At 48.4% G+C, this 24,455-nt stretch overlaps 1 protein-coding gene across 1 annotated transcript in view; it reads right to left on the bottom strand.

Annotated features, from left to right (window-relative positions):
- The window catches only part of Nup210 (nucleoporin 210), a 91,559-nt gene that overhangs the window by 10,716 nt on the left and 56,388 nt on the right, over window positions 1-24,455 (bottom strand). The window contains 12 exon segments of the mRNA XM_087904496.1: window positions 1,238-1,458; window positions 3,173-3,348; window positions 4,638-4,812; window positions 6,891-6,982; window positions 9,680-9,838; window positions 11,536-11,667; window positions 12,806-12,886; window positions 15,470-15,649; window positions 15,768-15,830; window positions 17,180-17,315; window positions 17,429-17,556; window positions 18,705-18,833. Of these exon segments, the coding sequence (XP_087760622.1) occupies window positions 1,238-1,458; window positions 3,173-3,348; window positions 4,638-4,812; window positions 6,891-6,982; window positions 9,680-9,838; window positions 11,536-11,667; window positions 12,806-12,886; window positions 15,470-15,649; window positions 15,768-15,830; window positions 17,180-17,315; window positions 17,429-17,556; window positions 18,705-18,833 (1,672 nt within the window).

Below are 24,455 nucleotides of genomic sequence, written 5' to 3'. Positions count from 1 at the left end.
GGTTCTCCATCTTCATAGAGGAATCCACATAGGCTACCTCTGAAGTGGTCCTCTCACCTTCTTAGTTCTGGTCTCCTGCAGCTCTCCCTTTGCACCTGTTCTCAGGGAGCACTGACTCCCATATCCTCTCATCTGGAATCTGTTTTTTTACATTAAGCTTTCCCAATTCCCTGTCCTGGGATGGGCTGGGTGCTATGTCTCTGGGTCCCTGTCACCCTCCAATATTACCAGTTCCTCTTTAGAAACAGAGAGTAGACCTCACTGCTGGTGTGTTGATAAAGAAAAATAAGGGCTCAGTGGTTAAGAGTGCTTACTGCTCTTGCAGAGGACCAAGTCTCAGTACCCAGAGCAGGCAAAACACTCAAATACATAAAATAAACCTAAATAATAATAATAATAATAATAATAATAATAATAATACCAGCCCAAACTATCTGAATATTCACAAAATTGATACCTGGACAAAATAAGTCAAATTTACTATGTAAATATTTGACTTAGTAATAGTTTGATAATAGTATGCTAACATATTTTAAATGCATCTTTAGAAAAGTAGATCCTAGGTACTGTGTCACACAGCACTTTGTACCCAAGAAACAGCAAAAATTCAACAACCTCATTCTATCTACAGCAGTCATTTTTTCCTTCCTTCCTCCCTCCTACCTTCTTCCTTCCTTCTTTTTGAGACAAGGTTTCACTGCAGGCTAAGCTAACCCACACTGGGATCACAGGTGTGAGCCACCACACCCAGCTACCATTTAATATCCTTTGGAAGTGAATTAATAAGACTAAAGAAAGGAAACCAGCCAGGAGAAAAGCAAGTGTCCATGCATGAGTTACACTGGTATGGGGACTCATTTTCTGCTCAGGCGTCCCAGAGCCATGCTGTTTGTATGCAGCACTAGCCACTCAGTAAGCATGACTTGTGGGGACAATTGAGTAACAGTATACATACAGGACATATCCACAACAGTGAAAAATTCTACTGGGCAATGCTATTCCAGGATAGGGGCTGGCAGACTTTGCTGAAAACCACCAGACAGTAAACACTGGAATACTATCTCCACTGCTATCTGGTCACAAATGAACAGGCATTGCCAAATGGCAGGTTGAATGTGTCCTTTAGGCAGCATCCTCTGGGCATCTTTTAGGTTCTACCTGCACACCTCCTGTGATGTGGTACCAAGCAATTCCTGGGGTGCCACACCCTAGCATGAACCAGTCACATCCCTCTTACCTCCCAGGCTAATGAGAACACTAGCCAGACAGAGGATGTCACCCACCACCACAGCTCCAGACAGCTCTGGGGTGATGGCCTGTAGGACGGGTAGTGGCACGAAGTCGGAGAGGCCCGGGTGTTCTACATCCCACACACGGAGCAGGGTCAAGCCCACACTGACTGTGCGGATGATGCAGGTGTTGTTGGCGGCACCCTTGCCAATCTGCACAAAGTCATCTCTAGGAACAAGCGAAAGGAGGGCTGACACTCAGGTGAGAAGCCAGAGGGGAAGTATAGAGAAATAAGCAGCCCTGTCCCCTACTGAGCAACACTGGGCTGACTGAGGTCCTAGATGGGACTCTACCGAAGGGGGCACAGACTTAATGCATCCTTCCTTGTCATTCTTGGGACACACCTCACAACACCCAGTAAGAATCTGCCAGCATCATCACCCTCACACTTAGAATGGAAGCTGAGGCCCAAGGAAGAAAGTGACCTACGGAGGACATGTTAAGGAGGTACAGGCCGCCTTTCACTGTGTGGCTGGCTCAAACACTCCTGCACTGTCTGCCTCCTCCTGTGAAGCAGGATCAAGGATGTACATGGCATCTGCTATGGGAATTAAACAAGGCAGGCAGTGGAACAGCACTCCTAACACACCTGCTCAACCCTCATGGTGAAGGACGCCAAAGGTGAGATCGAGGTAGATAGGAGTGAGTGCCTCTGATGCTGACCCCAAGCAGGTGCTCCTGCCACACAAGGCCAGAGTAACTTCTGTGGTATGGCCAAGGGCAGCAAGACCTGGGTTCTACCTCCCCCAGGGCAGACAGACAGATGGTACTACATGCAGAGCCCCATAGTCATCCAGAGGCACTCATGACCACTCTTTCGTTGATGGGACGCGGTGGAAGAGCCTCACAGAGATGAGCTACATGGTCAGACTCAGGACACACAAAGATCAAAGCCAGGTTTGCAAACAGGTTTCCTGCTCAGGCTCCTGCCATGCATGCCCCTTATACTTCTCCTTCAGGATTCTTAGCTAAAAGCAACACAAGTGTTTTCAGACCCATGGGAAGCCCAAGTTGGAATAGTAACCAACACCTGGACAGCTCAAAAAGTTCCACCCTCAGCCAAAGTGTCCCCCTCGAACCTCTGTAATGCCCCAGGGCAGTGACCATCAAACTTTAAAACCATGGAGTTCTGAGCCCTGTGGAAATACATCTCTAACAATCCCAGAGGACGCTGATGCCAGACTAGGGACTACACTCTGAGAGTCACTGCTAGCTAGTAGACTCAGACATTGGGCAGGCCACATTGAAGCCTGGGTCCTCTTGTCACCCTCTCCATCCTCACAGCAGGACTGGGGCTGCAGCAAGGATTAGAAAGAGCCAGCCTAAGAAAATCATGCTTGGAGCTGGGTAAATATGGTATTCAAACCTCACTTCCTAGCTATGTAGCTCATGGTAAATGGTTTGATTTCACTGGGTGTCTATAACAGGGCTAGGAGAAGAACCAGAAAGATATGGCAGCTCGCCTGTGGGCAGATACTCAGTGACAACGGTTTCTTAATCATGTGCCCATGCAGTGTGGGACATGCACCTTGTTCTTCTCCATCCATTGAGGACAGGACCAGACTGACTGCAGCTGCTCACATTTCCTTGCACTTCCCTTCCACAAACACTCCCAGCTCAGCTCTCAGAAGGGGTGCTCTGCTTCCTGCCCATTAGGTACCATCCTCACCTAACAGTTCATCCTGGGCCTTTCTTTCCCCTCACTCCCTCTGCCTCTTGATTGGATCTGCTGCTTCCAGGCCTGGCCTGTGTGGGGCAGTATGCCAACCCTTCAACCATCGTCCCATGGCAAATGCCTTTTTTCACCACCTATCTGGACTTAATCTGAAATTCAGACACGACCAAGACCAGCCTCCTTGTGAGAAATGGGGAAATGCCCTACCTGTTAGTGGCAAAATTGAGGACTGAATTGTGAGCGTGGAAGATGTCTCCAGAGTTGTCATGGAAGTGGACAGTGAAGGTCACGGTCATCCCCAAAGGCAGAGCCGCCAGTGCCTCCTTATGCTGAGTATGCAGGACTGGGCTCATGGAGATCCTCAGGTATGAAACAGGAGACACCTGGAGGACATCAGGCAGGTATAGTGATACCTGCCTGAGTGGTCCCTGTCTCAGAGACACTTAAGAGGTGGGTTAATTTCAGGGTGTGGAAAAGAAAGACCTTTCTTCTTAGAGCCCCCACCTAGTGACACAGTTTTCATTACACAACTTCTAAAAGACCCAGATGAGCCAGGATCCATGACTGAAAACTTAGGTCATGGGTCATATGGCAAGAACACCCACCCTCTGGGCGGTGACTGTAAATGGTCAGAATCATGGGAGGAGCTGACTCTCAGGGCATTTGAGGTAGAAACAATGACCACTGGATGGAGAGGGGGGTGTCACTTGCCTATAGGGGTGCTGATGAAGGCCAACAGCGGGTCTCTAGAGCCATCTCTGAACCACGTTCCCATAAAAAGTAGGTAAACATTTATCCTAACTCCAGACAAGAATCCCTTACCTGGCCAAAGTCCAAAGCCCACTAGGCAGGTTAACTGTTGTAGGGTCAGGATATGAAGAACAACCTAGTACTTTCTGTCACTTAAAAAGTAGGTAAGTGGCATCTGCCAGGCCCACTAAACAAAACAAGCTATAGGCCAGGTCAGAATCAAAGCATCTGGTGACTGAGTGCACTTGTCTTCTAGGACTCAGAAGGTGGTGGCAATGAGACAGAGATGCCCAAGAAGTAGGTCTCTGTCCCTCGTAGGTACAGAATGTCAGAAGAAGTGCTTGGGCATAGTGAACACAGTCCAGAGCTACTGTGTTGCCTTGAGGGAGTCACCCAGAGTCAATTTCTCTGCTGCAAAGTGAGCTACTATGTCCTCAGAGTTGATGCAATTATTTGCATGTCTGGTAATGAGCATACCTCATGCCAGAAAGAACTAAGCATGCTCAGGTACTGCACTGATCTGGGCAGCGGCTCAATAGTAAATGTGGGAATAAAGCCAGCAGTCAGGTGCAATGGGAGAACAACAGTGCGCTTGCCAAGACTGCAACTCTGTGATTTCGGGCTATCTATGGACTTCACAGGGCCTCAGTTTCCCCTTCTATGAAACAAACTAGATGGAATCAATAACTCTCCAGGAAATTTGGCTCTAATGGCTCACAGTCTAGCCAGGGCCTCTGCCTGCAAGTGGTTCTTGGAAATATTCCTGGGCAGAATTCCTCAGCTGCAGGGTGAATCACTTTTACACCCGAGAGAGGGAGAGGAAAACAGGGGGGAGGGGGGGGAGGGGGCGGGGTGTGTGTGTGAGGGGGATCACCTCTGACCTACTGCTCTTTTACCTAGACAGGGTGAAAGGTGATCCTACCTTTACAGCGACAGTGACAGTCTGGTTGGTGCCAAAAGGTTCCTGTGCAATCACTTCGAGGGTAGATACCCCAATCCCTGGGCCTGACACCAGGAACCCCTTCTCATCAATGTGTACGATAGAAGCCTTCTCAGGTCCATCAAGGACTCGATAGCTCAGAATGGCTGCACCATCCCTTGGGAAGCAAGATGATCTGTTTTTACGATGCATGGAGGGGCCAGAGCATAGGTAGGAGTCCAGATCATTATCTCGAGATTTCACACCTGTGACTCCAGCTGCTTCCGACCTTGGTATCAAGGCTCATCAGTGCCTCATGCTGCTGCTGCTATGCAGCCTATCAGTCACCCACAGAAGCTAACATGGGATACTCACAACTTTGAGAAAGGCACATATCCCAGGGTGAAGCAACAGGATGGGGAACCATGACACCACAGTTTCATCAACCACACTTTGTAAAAAAGACCATGTCTTTGGCAAATCATTTTCTCTTATTGAAATGAGTCAGCCTGTAGCAAGAAATCTAGCACTAGAGAAATTCCCAGGAACCCACAAGGATAACCCCAGCTAAGGCCCTAAGCAATAGAGGAGAGGGTGCCTGAACTGGCCTTGTCCTGTAGTCGATTGATGACAATCTTAAATGTCACCATAGAACCTTCATCTAGCAACTGATGGAAACAGAGGTTGAGACCTGCAGAGAAGCATTGGGCTGAGCTCCCAAAGTCCAGCTGAAGAGTGGGAGGAGTGAGAATATGAGCAAAGAGGTCAAGACCATGATGGGGACACCCAATTAAACAGCTTACCTGAGCTAATGGGAGCTCCAGCTGGACGGGAAGGGACCAGCATAGGTCCAAACTAGACCTTCTGAATGTGGGTGACAGTTGTATGGTTGGAGCAGACTGCTGGGCCACTGGCAGTGGGACCAGGATTTATCCCTACTGCTTGTACTGGCTTTTTGGAACCCATTATCTTTGAATGGATACCTTGCTGAGCCTATATATAGTAGGGAGGGCCTTGGTCCTTCCTCAAAACAATGTGTCTTACCCTCTCTGAGGAGTGGATGGGGGTGGGGTGGCAGGGGGAAGATGGAGGGAATGGGAGGATGGGAGGGAGTGGGAACTGAGATTGGAATATAGAAAGAAGGTTTTTTTTTTGTTTTTTTTGTTTTTTTTAAAGAAAGAAATGAGGAAATGAGGAAGCCTGGAGTGGAGGACAGTGTGAGGGCGTTGAGTTGTATGGACCAAGGGCTAGCTAGCCTCTATTTGTGAGAACTGCTAAGGAAGGATTCACAGCACTTCGTGTGCTTTTTAACATGATAATCAAGGAGAGACCTTCAGCCACCACTGCAAGTTCCTCACCTATGCTAGCACTACCGAACCACTCTAATGATTTTAAATAAATGTTACAGCCTCTGACTAAACTTCTACCAGCTCCCTCCTTGTAACCTGAAGAAGTCTTATTCATCCTTTGATGATGTCCCAGGTCAGGCATCTCCATCGATGACACTCCTCCCCTAAATCTCCAGAGAAGTCCTCTGGGCTCCACTTGAAGGTTTCACCATCCTTCTGCTCTCTCTGAAGGCATTGTATGCCTTTCACCTCTGTGATCATAGAGCCTAGCATAGCATCTCCTCCTGAGCTACTTCTGGCTGAATTAGCTCTGAGTGCTTCATGCAATATGGTTGTATGGCCCAGAGTCCCCCACTCACCAAGTTCCACTCAAGTCTCAGTCATGTTAGGAAAGGCTTCCTTGGTGAACCCAAGGAGGAGCCATGTTTTCAGTCAGTTTTTAAATCAACACATCCCCAGCATTGGCATGTGCCCACACTGCTTGGGGACTTTGTTAAAGTGTAGCTTTTCCTTCAGTAGGGCTGAGGTGGAGCCCAAGCTTTGCATTTTATCCTGTTCCCCAGTGCCACTGCTATTGCTAATTCATGGGCTCTACTTTGAGTAGCAAGTCTTGAAAACACAGGGGCATTTGAAAAATTTAACACTTCTAAGTTGGTGCTTTTGTCCCTTTTAAAGACTGAGTTCAGCAGTGTTCATAAAAAATGAGTTTTGGTCACAGGGAACAGAAGAGGGATCCAGAAGAGCCACGAAGGAGCAGAAATCGTCCACTGGAAGGGAAGGGGGATGCAGAAGCTGCCCCTGTTCGAGCACATAACCCAGGACACCTGACACCTTTGACAAACGGTGTGTAGGATGGGACAAGAGTAAGGCTTTTGTCCTCACAGAAAACAGGAGCCGAGCCACATACCTGTTCGTCTGCAGCTTTATAAGCGAGTTGGGTGACATCAGTATTTGTTCTGCTTCTATTTCAGGGTTCAGCAGCCGCAGTTTTTCAAATACCTAGAGAAGAGCGATTCATATTCCCTACCCCAAGCAGACTCATATCCAGTCTAAGCATCTGCTCTTCCTCAGTGAAGACTGAGGAAAGACAGAAAGTTGCCCCTAGCACCTTCTAGGAGGTCTGGGATGTGAAAGAGAGGGCTGGCTTTTAGGGATGACAATGTCAGGCCAAATCTGATGCCATCACTCATAGATGCTCTGAGAGATTTCTCCATATAGCCGACTAGTACCTCAGTCCTTTTGCTCAGGCTGCTTCCAGCCTGGCTTAAGAGCACACACATTCTGACACTGTGTACGGAACTCCCAGTTTCTGACGAGACCAGACGGGCCTCTTGAGCGAGAGAGCAGTAGTTCTCTGAGGGGGAAAACAGCTCAAGCTCCCTCTCAGGACCTCTGTGTCATCTTCTACAGGCAGATCTACAATGTGGGGTTCTGGCACCATTGTCTCCAGGGAGCTGGACCTGAGGCAAATGGCAGCACATCCCAAAGGAAGAATGAAAAAACAGCCTCAGGGAGATTCAGGGCACCTGAGGCAAAATCAGAGGCCATCTTTGCTCAGGCAGGTGGTCCTGAGCATGGAGTAGTATCACTGATTGATCTGGGCTGCACAGTGGTGATATCCACAAGCAGGTTTCCTCCTGTTCCTTGAAGCATGTCCTATTTTAGATGGAGGTGAACATCATTATATACCATCAACTGTGAGGACATCAACAGTACCAGGCACCTTGGGAAACGGCACCTGTCAGACAGGCACAGGGGATGGTGAGGCCTTGTGGTAAACTGGAGTAGAGCACCAATAGCAGGAAGGCTGGGCTTCATTTATTTGCCTATTACAACCTGTGTGTTAAAACCATACCGGCAACAAATAAAACACATCTTTGGGCTGGACTTCCCTGGTTTGACTTACTCCAACTCCCAGTGGCTGTCATGAGGGGAAATAGACATGGAACCACTCAAGACTCAAAACTACTACACTCTGCCATATAAGTCATGTATTCTGTTTAACCAGGGTCTGCATGAGGGTCTGTCTGTACCAGTGTCTGCATGAGGACCTGGGTGTGTGTGCCTCTGGACACACATGTGACTGTTAACTGCTGTGTCTTTTGCGTAGACACATGTCTGTGTGTCCCTGGGTGAGTATGTTGCAGGTGTCGGCTTCTAGGTGGCATGTGCACTTGTGCGGGCAGAGGTGAGAGTTGGAGAGAGAATAGCCGTTTCTGTCTTTGAAAACCTGCTTCTTCGTCCCTGAGCCTCGCATGCATGAGGAGTAAGCGGGGGGTTGTCTTTTCTTCTCTAGGAGGGGATGTGAACTTTTTCTTTCTCCTGGTAATCAGGGGATACTTTAGTCTTTCTTTGCAGTTTACAAGGGTTCAGGGGTTACAGAATCCCAGATCATCAGCAGAATGCACTTGAAGAGAAAAACTCCTCTTGTGTGTATGTATATGTGTGTGAGCCCATGAGTATGTGTCTGTGTGGGGGCTCATGCAGAGGTCAGAAGTCATCTTCAGATATTACTTCTTAGGCAATATTAACTTTTTTTCTTTTTCTTTTCTTCTTTTTAAAGACAGAGACTCTCACTGCCCTGGGGCTTGCTGATTAGGTGAGGCTGGCTGGCCAGCAAGCCCTAGGGATCCCCCTAGCTTTACTTCCCCAGTGCTAGAATTACAACTACAGCTACCATACCAGGCTTTATTTTTAATGTGTTGTAGTAGTCTGCCTTCATGTATGTGTATGTATTAGGTGTGCCTGGTACCCACAAAGGCCGGAAGAGGGTATCAGATCTCCTGTAATTGGAGTTATAAATGGCTATAAACCACCATGTAGGTACTGGGACTTAAACGTGGGTCTTCTGTAAGAGCAACAAGTGCTCTTAATCCGAGTCATCTCTCTAGGCCCACACCTAGCTATCTTTTTAAAATGGGTTCTAAGGATCAAGATCAGGTCCCCAGACTTGCATGGCAAGCCCTTCACTAACTATTTCTCCAGTCCAACTTCTCTGTCTCACAGGGCCTAGACGTAGGAGGGAAAGAGAGATAGGAGCAACAGGCTCTGGCAGAGGAATCTCTGGGCCAGACTGAGCTGATTTCAGTGTTGGCCAAAGGCCCTCCCTCTTTACAGCACAGAACACAGCTCTTCCAACCCGGTGTGGCCTTGACCCTTTGTCCCTTGGGCCTCTGGTTCAAACACAAGTGGTCTGCCTGGTATGTTCCATGTGAGCACTGGATGTGTCAATGCCAGAAGTAGGGAGGAGCAAGCCTGCCTCTATTAGGAAGCCTAGAGGTGATTGTTAAATGCAGGTGATTAAAAGAGCTCGGACATGTGAGCTCGTGTCCCTGTCCGCAGTCCCTAATACCAAGACACTCACGGACCTCAAACTAAGAGTAAGCTGCACTTCTGGAACACTTCAAGACACTGCCAACTTCCAGACCTCTGCACGGACTATCCACCGACTCCTCTCATGCTGCAAAGTCCCTCCTCTTTGGAGCGGTAGTCAGCTCCATCTCTGCCTCCCCTGGTACCTTCTACACACCCTACTCTCCATCTCCCTTCCTCCCTGATCCCACACTGGTGGATGTCTCCAGTTCTTCAGTAGCCTAAGTGGTCCTCGAGGCTGGGACGGCACAAGACCCCCATCCTAGAACTCAGCCACTGGAACTCCCTCTCCCGTTCATGTGGCTCCCACATCCTGCCCCTTACCTGAATTTGGATCTCATCTGAGAGCTCTTTGCCAAGGCCATGCAGCTGCCCAGCTGTGGGGTCCAGAGCTTTGACCACCAACCGCAGTCCAGTCCGACCTTTCACCCGGCCGTGCACATTCATGGCAAAGTTGTACTGAGGTGGGAGTCGGATAGAGGCCTGGGAAAGACATCAAGCATGTTTCCATGAAAGAGGTCTAAGGCCCCAGTGTTTCTAGAAGGGTGATAGATGGACATACTGGCCCTCTTGCTGCCAGGGTCAGATGGCAAACTCAGAATGGAACAGATGGTGGTCTTCCAGCACCACAGGCCACATTCCCCATGTAGGGGTGTTTAGACAATTCTGTGTTCACACAACAACCACTTTCTTTACAGCAGCATGTCCCCAAGCCTTCTGTATGCAGAGGTATGTCAGGAGTCACCCAGAGATATGCTGGGCCATGTAGGGTTTCTCAGAGAGCCACTGATACAGGGTATATAAATAATCACATTGCTGGTGTCCCATGCAAACAATCCAGGCAATACCCTGGCTCCAGGGTCAGGACCCCAAGAAGTACTGATCCTCTGTTACATAAACCTGAACAGTTAGGAAATCCTTACCCCGGCCTTGGCCTTCTGCTGCTAGCTCCACCATCCATGGCAAAGAACAGAAGGGGTCTTCTAAAGCAACCTCACTCAAGACACTGTAACCAAGGCTGCTGTGACCTGAGCCTGGAGCCATAGGAGCTGGCAATGTACAATTTCCCCCTTGCTGGGCGAGCCCCTAGGCAAGTCCTTTCCTGTTCATGGGCTTTAATTCAAAGTCTGCCCTGTCTAGCCCCAAGATCTCAGAGGTGGCTGGGATCCTGGAGGAGAGTTGATGGCAGGGGTTTACCCTCTGAGATAAACCAGAGCAAAGACCCAGGGCTGCCTGGCACCATGACAAAAAGCAGGTACAATGCTATAGACCCTAACCCAGAACCTTCTGGAAGTCAGGTGACTTTCCTGCCAGCTCGATACTCTTGTTGCTGTCTGTTAGCAATCACCTGTAGTTGCAGTTTGGCTATGGTTTGCCCCCGCAAAGAGTTCTTGTATTATAGATTTGGGCACAAGCTGGGTAGTGGTGGCACATGCTTTTAATCCCAGCACTCGGGAGGCAGAGGCAGGTAGATCTCTGTGAGTTCGAGGCCAGCCTGGTCTATAGAGCAAGTTCCAGGACAGGTTCCAAAGCTACACAAAGAAACCTTACCTCAAAAAAAAAAAAAAAAACCAAAAACCAAAACCAAAAAAAACCCAAAACCAAAACCAAACCAAACCAAACAAAAAATACAACAAAAAAAGAAAAAAAAAAACTGGGCACAAGAGGTGATGTGATGGAGCCCATGAGGAATGGGTCCTAGCAAGGTAACTGCTGGAAAGGGCACTGTCCTCAGAAGGGATTATCATAGACTTTGACAGATTTCTGTTAATTCCTAAGAGAGCGTGTTGAGATGTATGTAGAGACACACACACACACGCACACACACACGAGGCGGGTGGTGAACACTTCTCTCTCCAAGCCCTGGCTTCCTGTTTCATGCCATTTCCCTTTACACATCTCATACCACGGTGCCAATTGCCATGCTGTGACGTGACCAGCACAGTCCTCACTAGGCAGTGCGAATACTAGTGCCATGCTGTGAAACTCCCCACCCTGAGAACTAAATAACCTCCTTTTCTACATAGAGTGTCCGGCCTCTGATATTTTTATATAGAAACAGAACAGGGGCAGATGTACCCTAAATAGCAATAGGTAGACTCCTGTGAGACAATGTGGTGGGACCCTCAACTAGTAAGGATGATGGCTCAGGCAGGGAGTTGGAATTTCTGGGTGATTACCTCATGGTGCCGCCCTCGAAGGTCCAGGACATCCCGCTTGGTGACAGACCAGTGGAAGGTCAGGCCTGGCACAGCAATGCCAAAGGAGAAAGGGCTCTGGTTGCTGGTGATTCCAGTGACGTAGACAGGCATCTGGGGGAAAGCCAGGCTTTGTAACTGCTGGTTCCAGCACTGGGTACCCTTTCTCCCACATCCCATCCTTGCTGGCCCCAAAGTTTCCCTGCTTCCCTTATGCAGTGGGAACTGTGCCCTGGTCTTTCCTAATCTGACAAGGGCAAGGCAGAAGATCTGAGAGTTTGACACCATACAAATAACACATATGCAAGATTAAATCCCTGCCCTGTCACTGTCACAGTGGGGCTGTGCATGTAAAGTCCCTTTCTGGACTAAGTCCTGGAGCTCTAGGATACCTCATAATACTTCACAACTGCCCCAGGCCCTCAGGCTCTTTCCTGCTCCAGCAGGGAGCCTCTGTTCTTGGGGAAGGACATAATGGGGTGAATACTTCAACCTGCTTGTTCAGTGTGCTGGTGAAAGTCATGTGACTGATGGTGAAAAAAACCAACCAACCAACCAAACAAACAAATATGTTGCCTGGACAATTCCTAGACCTCTCCAGCCCGAGGTTCCTCAGTTATGTACCAAAACAGTGCAGAAATGAATGGGCCCATCAGGGACACTCATGGACTTTTCCTCATCTTTATTCCCTATGCAAAAGGTCTGACAGCCACACAGAAGCACTTACAGCATATTAGATGCTGTAAGTCACCCAGGCACAACTGAAAGCACACAGAGGAGATGGAAGAGAATATTATTCTATTATACGTAGGAAACTTGCATGTCCTCTGATACAGAAGAACTACATTCAACTGGGTGACCTTGGGCAGAATGCCACCTTTCTGCTCATCTGTGATACAATCTAACCCCACCTCAAGTACTATTATGATCACCCAAGGGAACAAGTGTATGGAGCATACACTGTAGAGCAAGTACCACAGACCCATGATCTACTGTGCAAGCCAGGTACCAGCCTAGCGGCTGAATGGCAGCAGCCTTAGGAACAAGTGCAAGTAAGGAAGGTTTCCAACATGGAGTTTGGGGATGAGTGTTGACACCCATGACACAAGTAATCTGAGCTCCACAGATCAACATGCTCCACAGATGACAGGTAAAGGTGGTGCCCTCACAAGGCATGGTGAGCCAGCAATGAGCTGTTAAGAGTCTGGGCCCAGAGCCTAAGGCCTCCTGACCCATCAGGTTCCCACCTCACCTGGGTTCCGGTCCTCATTCGCGTGATTGGGGCACGAATCCTCACTGCCTGGAGCTGCAGCACTTCTACCTCCACATGGTCCTAGAAGAGAGTTGGGGCTCAGGCTACATGGGATGCTGAGAAACCTCTAGGGGAAGAAGGCATCTGTCCAGCTATGAAACACTATCAGTGTACTCATTAGCTTGAGGAGGCCTTGCTTTGAGGATGGCTCACTCCATAAGATCAGCCTTTTCTTTCCCAACATAGTACTGTAGCCCTACCCTATCTGATCCAGCTGCTACAGGTCAAAACAGTGGACAGGAAACCAGGACCATGATTTGCTCTTCTCTAGGCTGTGTGGGCCTCGGACACTCCCACACTTAGCCTATCTGCCTCTCTAACTTACCAGGATACAGGGAGTAGAGGAACCAGCTCACGTCTGAAGGCAGCAGGTCTTACATCTTTCTTTATCCTTAGCTCTACAAATCAACTAATCTGACCACTGACTGTACTGGCTTCTTCAGATGTTGCTAACTAATAGGGGAGTTGGGCTAATAAGCTTTTCAGTTCTTTAGGCACTGCCCATGTGGAGTCTGTCTCTGCTGTGGTGGTTTGAAGGAGAATGGCTTCCAGAGACTCATTAATTTGAGGGCTTGGTCCCCATTTGGTGGAACTGTTTGGGAAGGACTAAGAGCTATGGTCTTTTTGGAGGTAGTATGTCATTGGGAGTGTGCTTTGAGATTCCAAAGGCCCATGCTATCCCCATTCTTCATTCTTGGCCTCATGGTTGCAGCTAAGATTTGAGTCTCAGCCACTGTTCCAGCACCATACCTGCCTGACTCTGCCACGCCCCTGCCCTGATGGAGATGAACTCACACCCTGAAACTAAGCAAGCCCCCAATTAAGTATCTTCTTTTAAAAGATGCCTTGGTCATGGTGTTTTGTTATGGCAATAGAAGAAGTAACTAAGACATCCACCTAGCATCCTATTATTTAGGCAAGTGCTTGTTTTCCTAAGAGGGGCTCAGGAAGTCCTGCCTTCCCCTTATCTTTCTCAGTTCTCAGTTCTAGCTGTTTCTGGACCACCCCTTGGCCTCGGATGCTGGTGTGTTCAGGACTGGACAGATGGAACCAGCAGCATTTGTCAGAATCATATGCCCAGTGTGGATGTGGAAGCTACAAGTTGAGACTCTCAGAATAGCTTCTAACAAAACCTCCTCACCCTGCCAAGGACCATGATGGGACACAGGTGAAGGAGAGGGCCAGGGCAAGAGTAGAGAGGTCATGGGGATGGCCAGGGCTGTGCCTTCCAGATGATGGGAGGGGGAAAACGAGCCTATTTCTGAAGCCACAGTTCTTTCTACCGAGGGAACAGAGCAGGGAATCCTGGGGTCTTTCATTTCACTCTCTGGGATGCCTGTGTGAACCCTGGGCACCGCCGGGATAGTTTTATATGCTCCTTGCTATCTCCACAAAATCGATACACAGAATTGGGACAGCTGCCTCTGCCATTCAAAAAGACTTTGTGGTTTAACTTGGATTCTTGGAGGCAGATACTGAAACTGCTAGATAAAGGAGCCAATCAATGAACTCAATGTCAGATCAAAGTCAGCCTCAGGGAGCCAGGACTATCAGGCCCAAGGGGGGTGGCCACTCGCCAGGCCCCCAGGCATGTGCTTAGATGCTCCCAGTATAGAGGGTTGCACAGGCTGCACACAAGGGACCTCCTAGAGGGATGGGGAGAGTGAGGCTTGAATAAACTACTTGTCACTGCATACACATAAGCCCTCCTGTGAGCACAACCACAGGAACATTCCAAGATGCCTGTGTGAGCCAGTGTGGAAAAGGAGGGTGTGTGTGTCTATGTGTGTTGGAGAGAGGGAGAGAGAGAGAGATCCAGATGCCCTTCTAGTTTTATCATAAGGCCCTCTTGGGAGTAGAAATGATCCTCCACTGCCTTCCAGAACGTGAAGCTGTCAGTCTTTGAAAATTGACTTTCACCTGTTGTCAGCAACCCCACTGGTGTGGGTCAGGGAACACCTCCAGAGGGAGATGACTACTTCAGCTTCACTGCTGGACAAAAAAAAAAGCAACTGGAAAATAAGCCCACCAAAGAGCCAGTGGGCCCACGGTTAAAGAGGAGACGACTGAACTACAAATCTAGTCTGAAATTACTGGCTGCCATACGCCATGCTCCCACCACCCGTCCGTGGATCTAGGCACACACGATTACACACAGAGCAGCTCATCAGGACTGACCCCTACCATCCCATCACCACATGATCAGGACCCACTACAGACAGTGCACAAAAGGTCCCAGAGCTCTGACCTCAGGCAGTCCTGGGTCAAGGCTCAGAATCACCACAACAGCCATGGGCTACTAGCAGGGTTGTCACACAATTCATCTGCAAAGGGGAAACACAGCAAAACATATACCGAGGAATCCAAAGTACTAAGGTCAGTGTTCCCAACACAAGCACCCTCATTATATACCACAGAACCTGTAAGGGCTGGGGATACTAGAGATCTTATCCCAGAGAGCAGCGGGAAGAACCTAGGAGGCTCAGTCTGGAGAAGAGCCATCTCAGGTCTGGGTATCCTCAAGAAGCAGATATCAAACCTGGCAGAAATCCAGGGGCAAAACCACCACTCCCAAGAACCAGTCGCCAGTGGCGTATGTGATACCTGCGAGACGATGATGACCTTGCCAGTCTCAGTATCCAACGCCTGCACGACCCCCAGAACAGAGCCATTGCCAACCATGAGTCCACGCACCAGCCCAGCACTGCTCACTGCCGCCACACTTTCATTGTTGATGGAGAAGAGGATGTTGGATTGAGGCTGGGGGCCACCCTCGGAGGTGATCTAAGAAGTGAGAAACAGTGGGTCTTGTCAGGACCTACCACGCGGGGGAGCCCTCATCATCCCATGAGCGTAAGGATGCCAACCATGAAGGCCTGTGCGGACCTGCAGTGGCTCCTACCTGCATCATGGCTCCAATGATCAGTGTCACCTTCCTGGGTATCAGCCTGAATGGAGGGAAGACCTAGATGTGGTGGGAGAAGAGAGAAGGAACTGGTACCTGCAAGCTGATACTGGCATTGGCTACACATGATGTGCACTGCACATGGGGTATGGACATCCCTTAGCTGAGGGTAACTGGCAGTGCTGGGGATCCCTATGATGACAGAAATAATGACCTTTGATCTCTCAGTGCAGGTTTCAACATGTGGCCCCACTAGCAGCACTAGTACTTCCTGATGGCATTCTGTGGACCCATCAGGAATCCTCTGGTCTAATCTACCTGAGACCTACGAAGCCTGAGGCAGGTCCCAGTGATTTGAGGCCTGACAAGTCCTATGGTAATTGAGGGTGTCTGCTGAAGTTGTGACTGGGGTCTCCAGAACCCTGACTCGTCTTTAGAGAGCTGCCTCTAGCACTACTGAAAGCAAACTGTCCTGGAAAAGGGCTCTGCTTCAACACTTGCACCATTTTTCTGCGGAAGAAAAGGCTCAGGAGCAGTCAAAGGCGATGTGGACAGCCCGTCTCTGCAGCAACCTGGCCCCACAGCCCCCACCAGTTCCTACTTGTCAACCATGTAAGAAGTGCTCCAAGGAGAGCGTGGAGACTGCTCTGGGCTAAGAATTAGTCTTGGTTGGGCTGTGCTATTTATAGGCAGAAACAAATTCCTCACCACCAGTAGGAGGAAGGCACACTTCCATCTGGAGGCACAAACCGCCTCCACCTGCTTCTGACGGCAGATCAATGAAGCCTGCTACCCGCGTGGCCGAGGCCCGCAGAAGATGGTGCTATTCCTGTTGCTAGTGGGTATCTGGGGATTCTTGGGCAAGGTGGCCTGACCCTGGCTGCCCTGACCTCTGCCTACAGTGGGATACCTATGAAAAACTAGATGCAGGATAGCCTATACCACACTTAGAGGGTTTAGGGGCTTCAGAGCTCAACTGATCCTGAACAACCTGTCCCAGGACTCCTCTGGCAGGTGCTCATGGCCCTCCTGGGCCTGGGCTAAGGCTCAGAACAGACTGGAAGAGTTAGTTCTATACAAGATAAAATCGGCCTATGGCTTTCCCCTGGCCACTGCTTTTTGGAAAGAATCTCTGCCTATCCTTTGCCATGGGACAAAGCACAGGATTTCTCTGAACTGCCTGAACTCTTGTGCCACAGAAAGAAGTCAATATCTCAAGCTCCCTTTGGTTCTGCATCTAATTTTTGTCACCCATATACCTGGGACTGGTGACTATGCTTCTGCTCAGACGACATGGTACGATACAGACTTTAACAGGGCTTCTCCTTATAGCTGAAATCCTAGCCTGTCACTATAAAGACACGCCCAACCAAGATGGAGCCCGTGCAGAGCAAAAGGAGCAGAACTACCTCAATTTGTTGTGGGGTGGAGCTGACTCTCTGCCCAGATTTGTCCATCACACTTGCAGACAGGCTGGTCTGGCCAATGGCCACGCCATGCACAAGGAATGTGGCCGTGTAGTTGTCCAGAGCTTCGTCGAGAGTCCTGAGACAGAAAGAAGCACTAGATTTCTCCTCCGAGGAAGAGCTGCTTGAGAAGCTACAAAGGGAATCAGTCCCATCTCCAGGACGCCCTTCCCAACTCCTATGAAGACTCACACCAGTGTGATTATCTGGGAGGCAGCTCGCAGCTTCAGGTCCATGAAGGTGAAGTACTTGGCCAAGAAAGGCTTCTTGTAGAAGTCCAACACGCGGACGTAGGCCTTGACTGCCTTCCCGATCTCCACCTAAGGCACAGACAGGTTCAGGAGTGGTCTCTCAGTGAACATTCCCCAACATGTAGCACCCAAGGCTTTCAGAGACAGCACCACCAGCCTCCAGCTCAGAGTTTGGGAACTAGGGACAAGCCACCCAGAATAACGTCTGGGCGTGGCCAATCAATAAGTGAAAAATGATAAGTTTATAATATACGGGGACTAGGGAGGCTTGGCCATAGCACGAGGCATGGACTCCACGCTCTACTAGTGGGCTACCAATCAGATTAGAGAGACAGGACACAGCTTAGAACAGGGGCCCAGGGGAGCTTAGTGTCTGAACAGCTCAAATCTATGCAGTGTATCAGCAGGCACAGTAGGAAAGGAGGGCCTGGAGGGCCTACTGAAGAGGGGTCTGGTGAGCAAGCCGGAGGGAAGCTGGCTGTGGTGGCACTCAGGAGGCTGAGGCAGGAGGATAGTGAGTTGCAGGTCAGCTTGAGATGTACAGCCAATCTGTCTCCATAACAAAATACTCAGGAGAGAATTTGAGTCAGGGCAATAGAATCTTAGCTTTAAGCTATGAAATCTAAGATGCCTGACCATCCCTCTTTCAATGACTAACCTTTTCACCAGCACAGGTAGCAGGGACTGGGCAACAAGCCCTCTGGAAGCCAGTTTCAGCCACTTTAGTCCTGAATCAGTTTCCCACTCACACAAAAGGAAAATCTAGGTCTGTTGTTTATTCACGTCACAGGACACTTGGCAGTATTGAGTTTTATTCAGTTGTCCCTGAAATTCACAAGAATCCTCATCCTACATTCTGGGTCAAAACTCTATGCTCAGCAGGGCATGTGCCAGGCTGGTGAATAACCTATGTGAGCCAGAGGACATGCATTCCCAAGTCAAGGCTAATTCAGTCAATCCAACAGGCAGGATTTACTGCCAAGCTTTACCGATGACAACTGCGATAAAGAAATATAGCAGAGACATCAGCCTGCATTGTCCATGAGAAGCACAGAAGTCAGAGATGGCAATGAAAGTCCGGCCACTCTGGAGGGTACAGAAGTGGGCATGATCCAGGAGGAAAAGCAAAGGACATAAGGAAACACTTCCTAGGACATACTGTCCCTGCTTTACGTGCATCAGCAGAGAGGTGGCTGTGTGGAGAAGTGTCTACTAACCTTGTCCACCACTTGGACGTAGAGTTCCTGGATGTCTGAGACATGAATGACAGCTTTAGCTGGGGCTGGGAAGGCCAGGCATAAGTCATGGACCATGACAGTTGATGAGCCTGGGAGCAGAGGGTGCACCTGCAAAGCAGAGGAGAACAGGGTCATAAGGCCACAGGGCCCATTTCTGCTCAAGGGGTGGAGTCATTGCTGAGTGCCAGCAGCACTCAGGAACTACCTGGCTAGAAGTGGACACAGGAAATCCTCTTTCACCCCAGCAGCCAGGGCATGAACTGAAGATGGGGTGTTACAGTGCCAGAGGGATCTAAAGAAGCATTCATTTCAATTTTATGCATTTTAAAACAAGGGGGATAAAAGTTGATCAAAGTGTGATGGATGAGAACATACACAATAACCTGGAGGCAGAAGATTCAAACCCAAGATTCAAACCAAGATAATAGCACCACACCCCTTGGAGTCTCATATGAAGCTGCAAGTTAGGAGCTGATAGAACTAAGGACAGACAGCAGCAGCTTCCAAAAGAGTTCTTGTCTGAATCCACAACACAATAGACCGGATGACACACCACCCAGGTCACCCATACCTGGGTTCCTGTGGGCCTATCCATCTCTGCAACCCAGCTTTGCTTGAAGTTATGACCAACTAAGAGGTTTTAGGTGAATAAATAAACATAAGCTTGAATTTCCCACTCTTCTGGCTCCCATAGCACCCCTTTATCCTTCCTTAACCATGCAGCCCTAGAGAGCTCCCTAAGCAACCACAGCTCCAAGTACTGGCTCAGCTGCAGTAACTCCTTGCAGGGGACATCTGTTTATCAAACTTGTCACATGTCCTTTAGGCATGTGCTTCATGCAGGTGTAACTGAGCTCCAGGGCACATCCAAGCAGATAAGGTGTGCCTGGCTTATTTAATACGATGGCTTAAAGTAGATTAACAAAGATCCCAGGGTGGGAATCACACTTACATTCCAGAATGATGGCTGTGGGATCTGAGCTGTTGCCGCTAGCCAGCCTGGCATTGACTATGGGTGGAGAAGCCACCAGACATCAGGCTTTGCTGTGGATGGCTATTACATTTCCCCTAAAGAAAACTCGTGCAAAATTGCATGGAGGAATGAGCACTTCTGAGAACAGGACCCGAGCCTCCGGTCTGACGCGCATGCAGGAGCTGCTGCTGTCAGGAGCTGGCAAGTCCTTTATAACCCGAGGAAATTACACAATGTACCCGCTGCTGACAGACCCAATGGGCAAGCAGGCGTGGGTGGGCTTTTTCTGTTTTCCCCTCCGTCCTTCAAAAAAAAAAATCACTTTGCACATTTTAAATAAAAGCATAAAATGGCAACGGGGAAATCAATTCCTCTTTCACTTGGCTTCCCAGAAGATGGACATTCAACCACCTTCCAGATGACAGAAGGGGAGGACAGCACCAGGTCGCATGTCGGGAAGCAGCGAAAGTCTGGCCTGCTCCACTCCTGGACTCACTTCAGCTTGCTTTATTCTGTAACAAAGTGTTGAGTCCAGTGTGTGAGGTCTTTTAGGAGACAAAGAAACAGCATGGAGGGAAGTAGAGAGCTGACCACTAGCTAGTAGCCACATGGAGACCCCGGACCACTCCTCACTAGACAGTATAGGTGGCTCATACTTCCAAAGAGTCTGTCACCACATGTTTCTTGATGGACATTCAAGAACACTGAGAAAAGGCAGTGGGGGTGTCTGGAATGAGTTCTCATTTCTAAGTGTCGACAGTGCCACCTGAGAATGTCATCAAGTACTGAGCCCAAGGGAAAGTCCTGTCATCAGTTTGGAGATGATGAATGCATTACTCCTCATTAAGAAACTCTATGGCCCATGAGCTCACCAGCCCCGCCTTTCTGGGCCCCCGTTCACACTTCAGACTTCTGGCTTCGCTTTCTTCTGAGGAGCTCATCAATGCCAGGAAGTAAGTCAAGTTACCGTGCAGGAGGACTGAGACCTATGTCTTCAGTCGAGATGACCAGAGTTCACATGAGAACCACAGGTATCCAGGAATCTCAGCCTGGATAAAACTTTATACAGTGGTCAGCTCTGCCAGTTCCCCAAGAGCGAGAGTAGGGGCTAGACACCACACCATCCACAACCAGTCTCACAGAAGCAGCACACACCTGAGTTCAAGTCCTACAACCTTCATCTCCTATCAACTCATCCCTGGTGTGCTTCTGCTTCATCCCAGGGCATCATGGCTGGCCACACTCTGCAGTACTGAGTGGTAAAGGCACTACTATGGCTCATCAGAACAGAGCTTGCAAGCCTTCTTCCTTGTTACCACCATACTCTGCTAGAGCTCTGTCGAATGAACACAGCAGAAGGAAGTGTCAAGTGCTCAGGACACATCAAGCTCTCAGTGACAGGCTAAGCTCAGAGGACTCAGGAAATATGAGGAATGGTTTGAGAAGGAAGAAATCCTGAGTTTAAATCAGGTAAACACTCTTTTGTTCAATCCAGCCAAAAATAAAATAAAGGCCCCTTGCAGAGGGTTCTGGGAGCTGTGTGAGCAAAACTAATTAGCCTTGCTCAGCCTGGGGTTCATTGTGTGGGCATGAAAACTTCCACCACAGCCTGCTGTGTGCATCATGCACTCACTTCTCTTCCAAAGACACTGAGAAGTCAACTACGTACATACAGGAGCCATTGTGAAGCCTCAACTCCTATCAATAAGGAAGAACGAAGCATTGTCTAGGAGCTCCGTGAGAACGGCTGTGCGCTTTCTTGTCTGTGAAGAAGAGAAATGAGAATGCTGCTAACTAGCAGCTGCAAAATGCCAAAGAAATGTGCAAATGTGTCCTTCAGAGACAGCCCTCTGAAGGAAGCTGGGAGCACCCGTCACAGCCCAACAACACTCTGAAAGATACTGCAGGTTCGGAAGAGGGAGAAGGAAATAGGACCCGATTTCCCCTTGAAGCAGTTGGAGGAGAAAGCGGAGACCCAAGGTCAGTGTTCCAAGAAAACTGCTGAGACAGAAACCACACTCAAGGTGTGCCTCCAAGGTGCTGTTCCCCAGGGTGCCAGACTTGCCATGGCTGCAGCCCACTGTGACTCTGTGAAGATGGGGGCACTGATTCCCATACAGTGGTAACCCCAAAATGGCAGTATCTGAAGGAGCTCAGATGTCTTCCACGGGAAGCTGTAGTGCTGGAATCCTCGAGTCTTTCAAAGAAAGGTTCTAGTTGAATACCTCCAGATATGGTGTACTCACTACCTACACACAGAGCCAAGCTCAAAATTGACTCTGAAGAGCACTCACTCCTGGATGAAAAGTCTTTCTTCTGGCCATAAGTTCACCCTCAGCTTACTTAGGAAAGGCAACCTGACTAAGATGAACTGTAGTTGGTTGCCGTGGCAACAGACATACCTCTTCTGATTTCAAATACCCCTTTTCTTGATAGCGGGAAGCTATTTTTAATCTCTAGATAAGGTATGTTTCCAGATGTGTGGATGAATTTCTATTGAAGCTTTTCCTACTAGTGTCAAGCTTTGACAAGACACACTCACACACAAGACTGTGCAATTAGTCCCTCTTTTATAAGGAAACAATGGAAATGCTTGGGAAAGTATGAGCATCACACCTACAGTTCCAGCTACTCAGAAGGCTGAGGTAGGAGGAACACTTGAGCTGAGAAGCTCAAGGTCAGCCAGGAAATGAGGGAGACCCCAGGGTCTTAAAATAAAAAAATAAAAAATAAAAAGACTAGAGAGATGGCTCAGTGGTTAAGAGCCCTGGCTGCTCTTCCAGAGGACAGGGGTTCTATTCCCACTACTCTGGCTTCCACAGGCACTGCATACATGTGGTACACACATACATGCAGGCAAAATACTCATACACTAAAATTAAAAAAAAACTTTTAAAAAGGAAATTAAAACAGATTAGAAAATACAGACTAAAGCATAAGAGGATAGCAAAGGAGGAACAAAAAAATAAATGATCCCAATCCATGAACAGAGTCAGTGCCTCTTACAATGCAGACAGTCACATCAGAGCTTGGGAAAAAGAACATCCTAGGTGCCTTGGAATCTTCCAGCAGCATGTATATGTGTCCCTCTCATAGCTACTCTGACCGATTTCCATGACCCCTAAATTAGCTGCATTTGATGGTTCCCTGCAGGTGGACAGAGTGTTTGCTGACCACTAATCCCACCAGTATTATAAGTAAGTCAGTCAAGATGGCCTGTATGGTGGAAGCAGAGGTTTATGACATGGTCAAGGGAACAGTGCCATTGTCTAGCACCCTGCACCCTTCTCTCACAGGTGAAGGGAGAAGTCCTGAGCAGGGGCAGGACAGGGCAGGATGAGGGTGGGGGTGAGGAATGTTAGTTGTTCTTTTCCTCACAAACGCACTTAAAAACACTTTCAGTCTAGCCTAGAAGCCCCTGGGACAGTACCCCATCTGGGGCATCCATAAAATGCCCACATCATGCTTGGTGGTGGAAGGATGCAAACTTTCTCCCCATAATCTACAGTAAGACAATGGTGGATGTTTTCATCACTTCTATTCAACACTGCACTAGAGACTGCAGCCAGAACAAAAAGGCAAGACCTGAATTCACATATGACATGATTACACACACATACACACACACAAAAAAACAAAAACAAAAACAAAAAACCTAGGGGATTTGCTTAAAACCCCAAGAGGTTAGCAAGGTTACACAATATGAGACCAACACGCTGAAAAAAGAAAATGCTAGAAAAATAAAATTTAATAAAAGAACTCCATTTATAATTATCACCCTGAATAAGAATACTTAGAAATAAATTGACTAAAACTAGTATAAAATGTAACACTCCCAAATGGAAACACTACATCAAAGGAGGTATAGGTAACAGGGTAACACCTCACACTCATGGACAGAGGCTGTGCATATGGTTAAGGGGCCAACCAAAGTCCTGGCATAACCCTAGCTGACTTCACAAATACATTGACATGTTTACTCTGGTATTTATATGGAATTGTAAGGGACCCAAAATAAGTCAAAGTAGACTTGGAAGAGCCAGAAGATTCACACTACGGATGTTCAGACTTGCTATGAAGCAATGGTAATCTACACTTGTAGTCAACACAAGGAAAGACAAGCAAGTCAATACAGAGCCGAAGCAAGGGGGCCTCAGAACTAAGCTCATGTCTCTGATGGCTTTTGATATCGATGCCAAAATCATCCAATGCAGAAAAAAGAGAACAATGGCTGCTGGGACAGCTGTGAAGCCACACACACCAGGAAGGTCCTGGGTTCCCACCACAGGACCACCGTTAACTCAGGTTAGACAAAACACAGACGACAACAGGGCAAATCTTCAGGAGCCCCAGTTGCCATAGACTCTCAGGGTGACAGAAATGCAGAAAGAGCAGGAAGATGGCTCACTGCCAAGGCTCATAACCTGAGTTTAATCCCCAGAGCCTACATGGTGGAAACAGAGAACCAATTCCTGCAAGCTGCCCTCTGTCCTTCACAAGCATGCTGTGGCATTCATGTTCCTCCCACACCCAACAAAATAAACATAAACATAAATGTAAGTTTAAAAAGCTGAAAGAGATATTGTACTTAATAAAAAATTTAAAATTCTATTTATTATTTTTATTTTAACTAAAATTAAAAATATAAGCTTGAAAGCATGCCACCAAGAAAGTAAAAAGGCAAGTTTGAATGAAAAATATGTGTACATCACATCTCATGAATGACTTATATCTATAATATAATATGATATTCTATA

This window comes from Myodes glareolus, chromosome 3, assembly GCF_982192425.1.
Source record: "Myodes glareolus chromosome 3, mMyoGla1.1, whole genome shotgun sequence".
Lineage (NCBI taxonomy): Eukaryota > Metazoa > Chordata > Mammalia > Rodentia > Cricetidae > Myodes > Myodes glareolus.
Note: the sequence above shows the minus strand (reverse complement) of the source record. Positions and strands in the feature narration are given on the sequence as shown.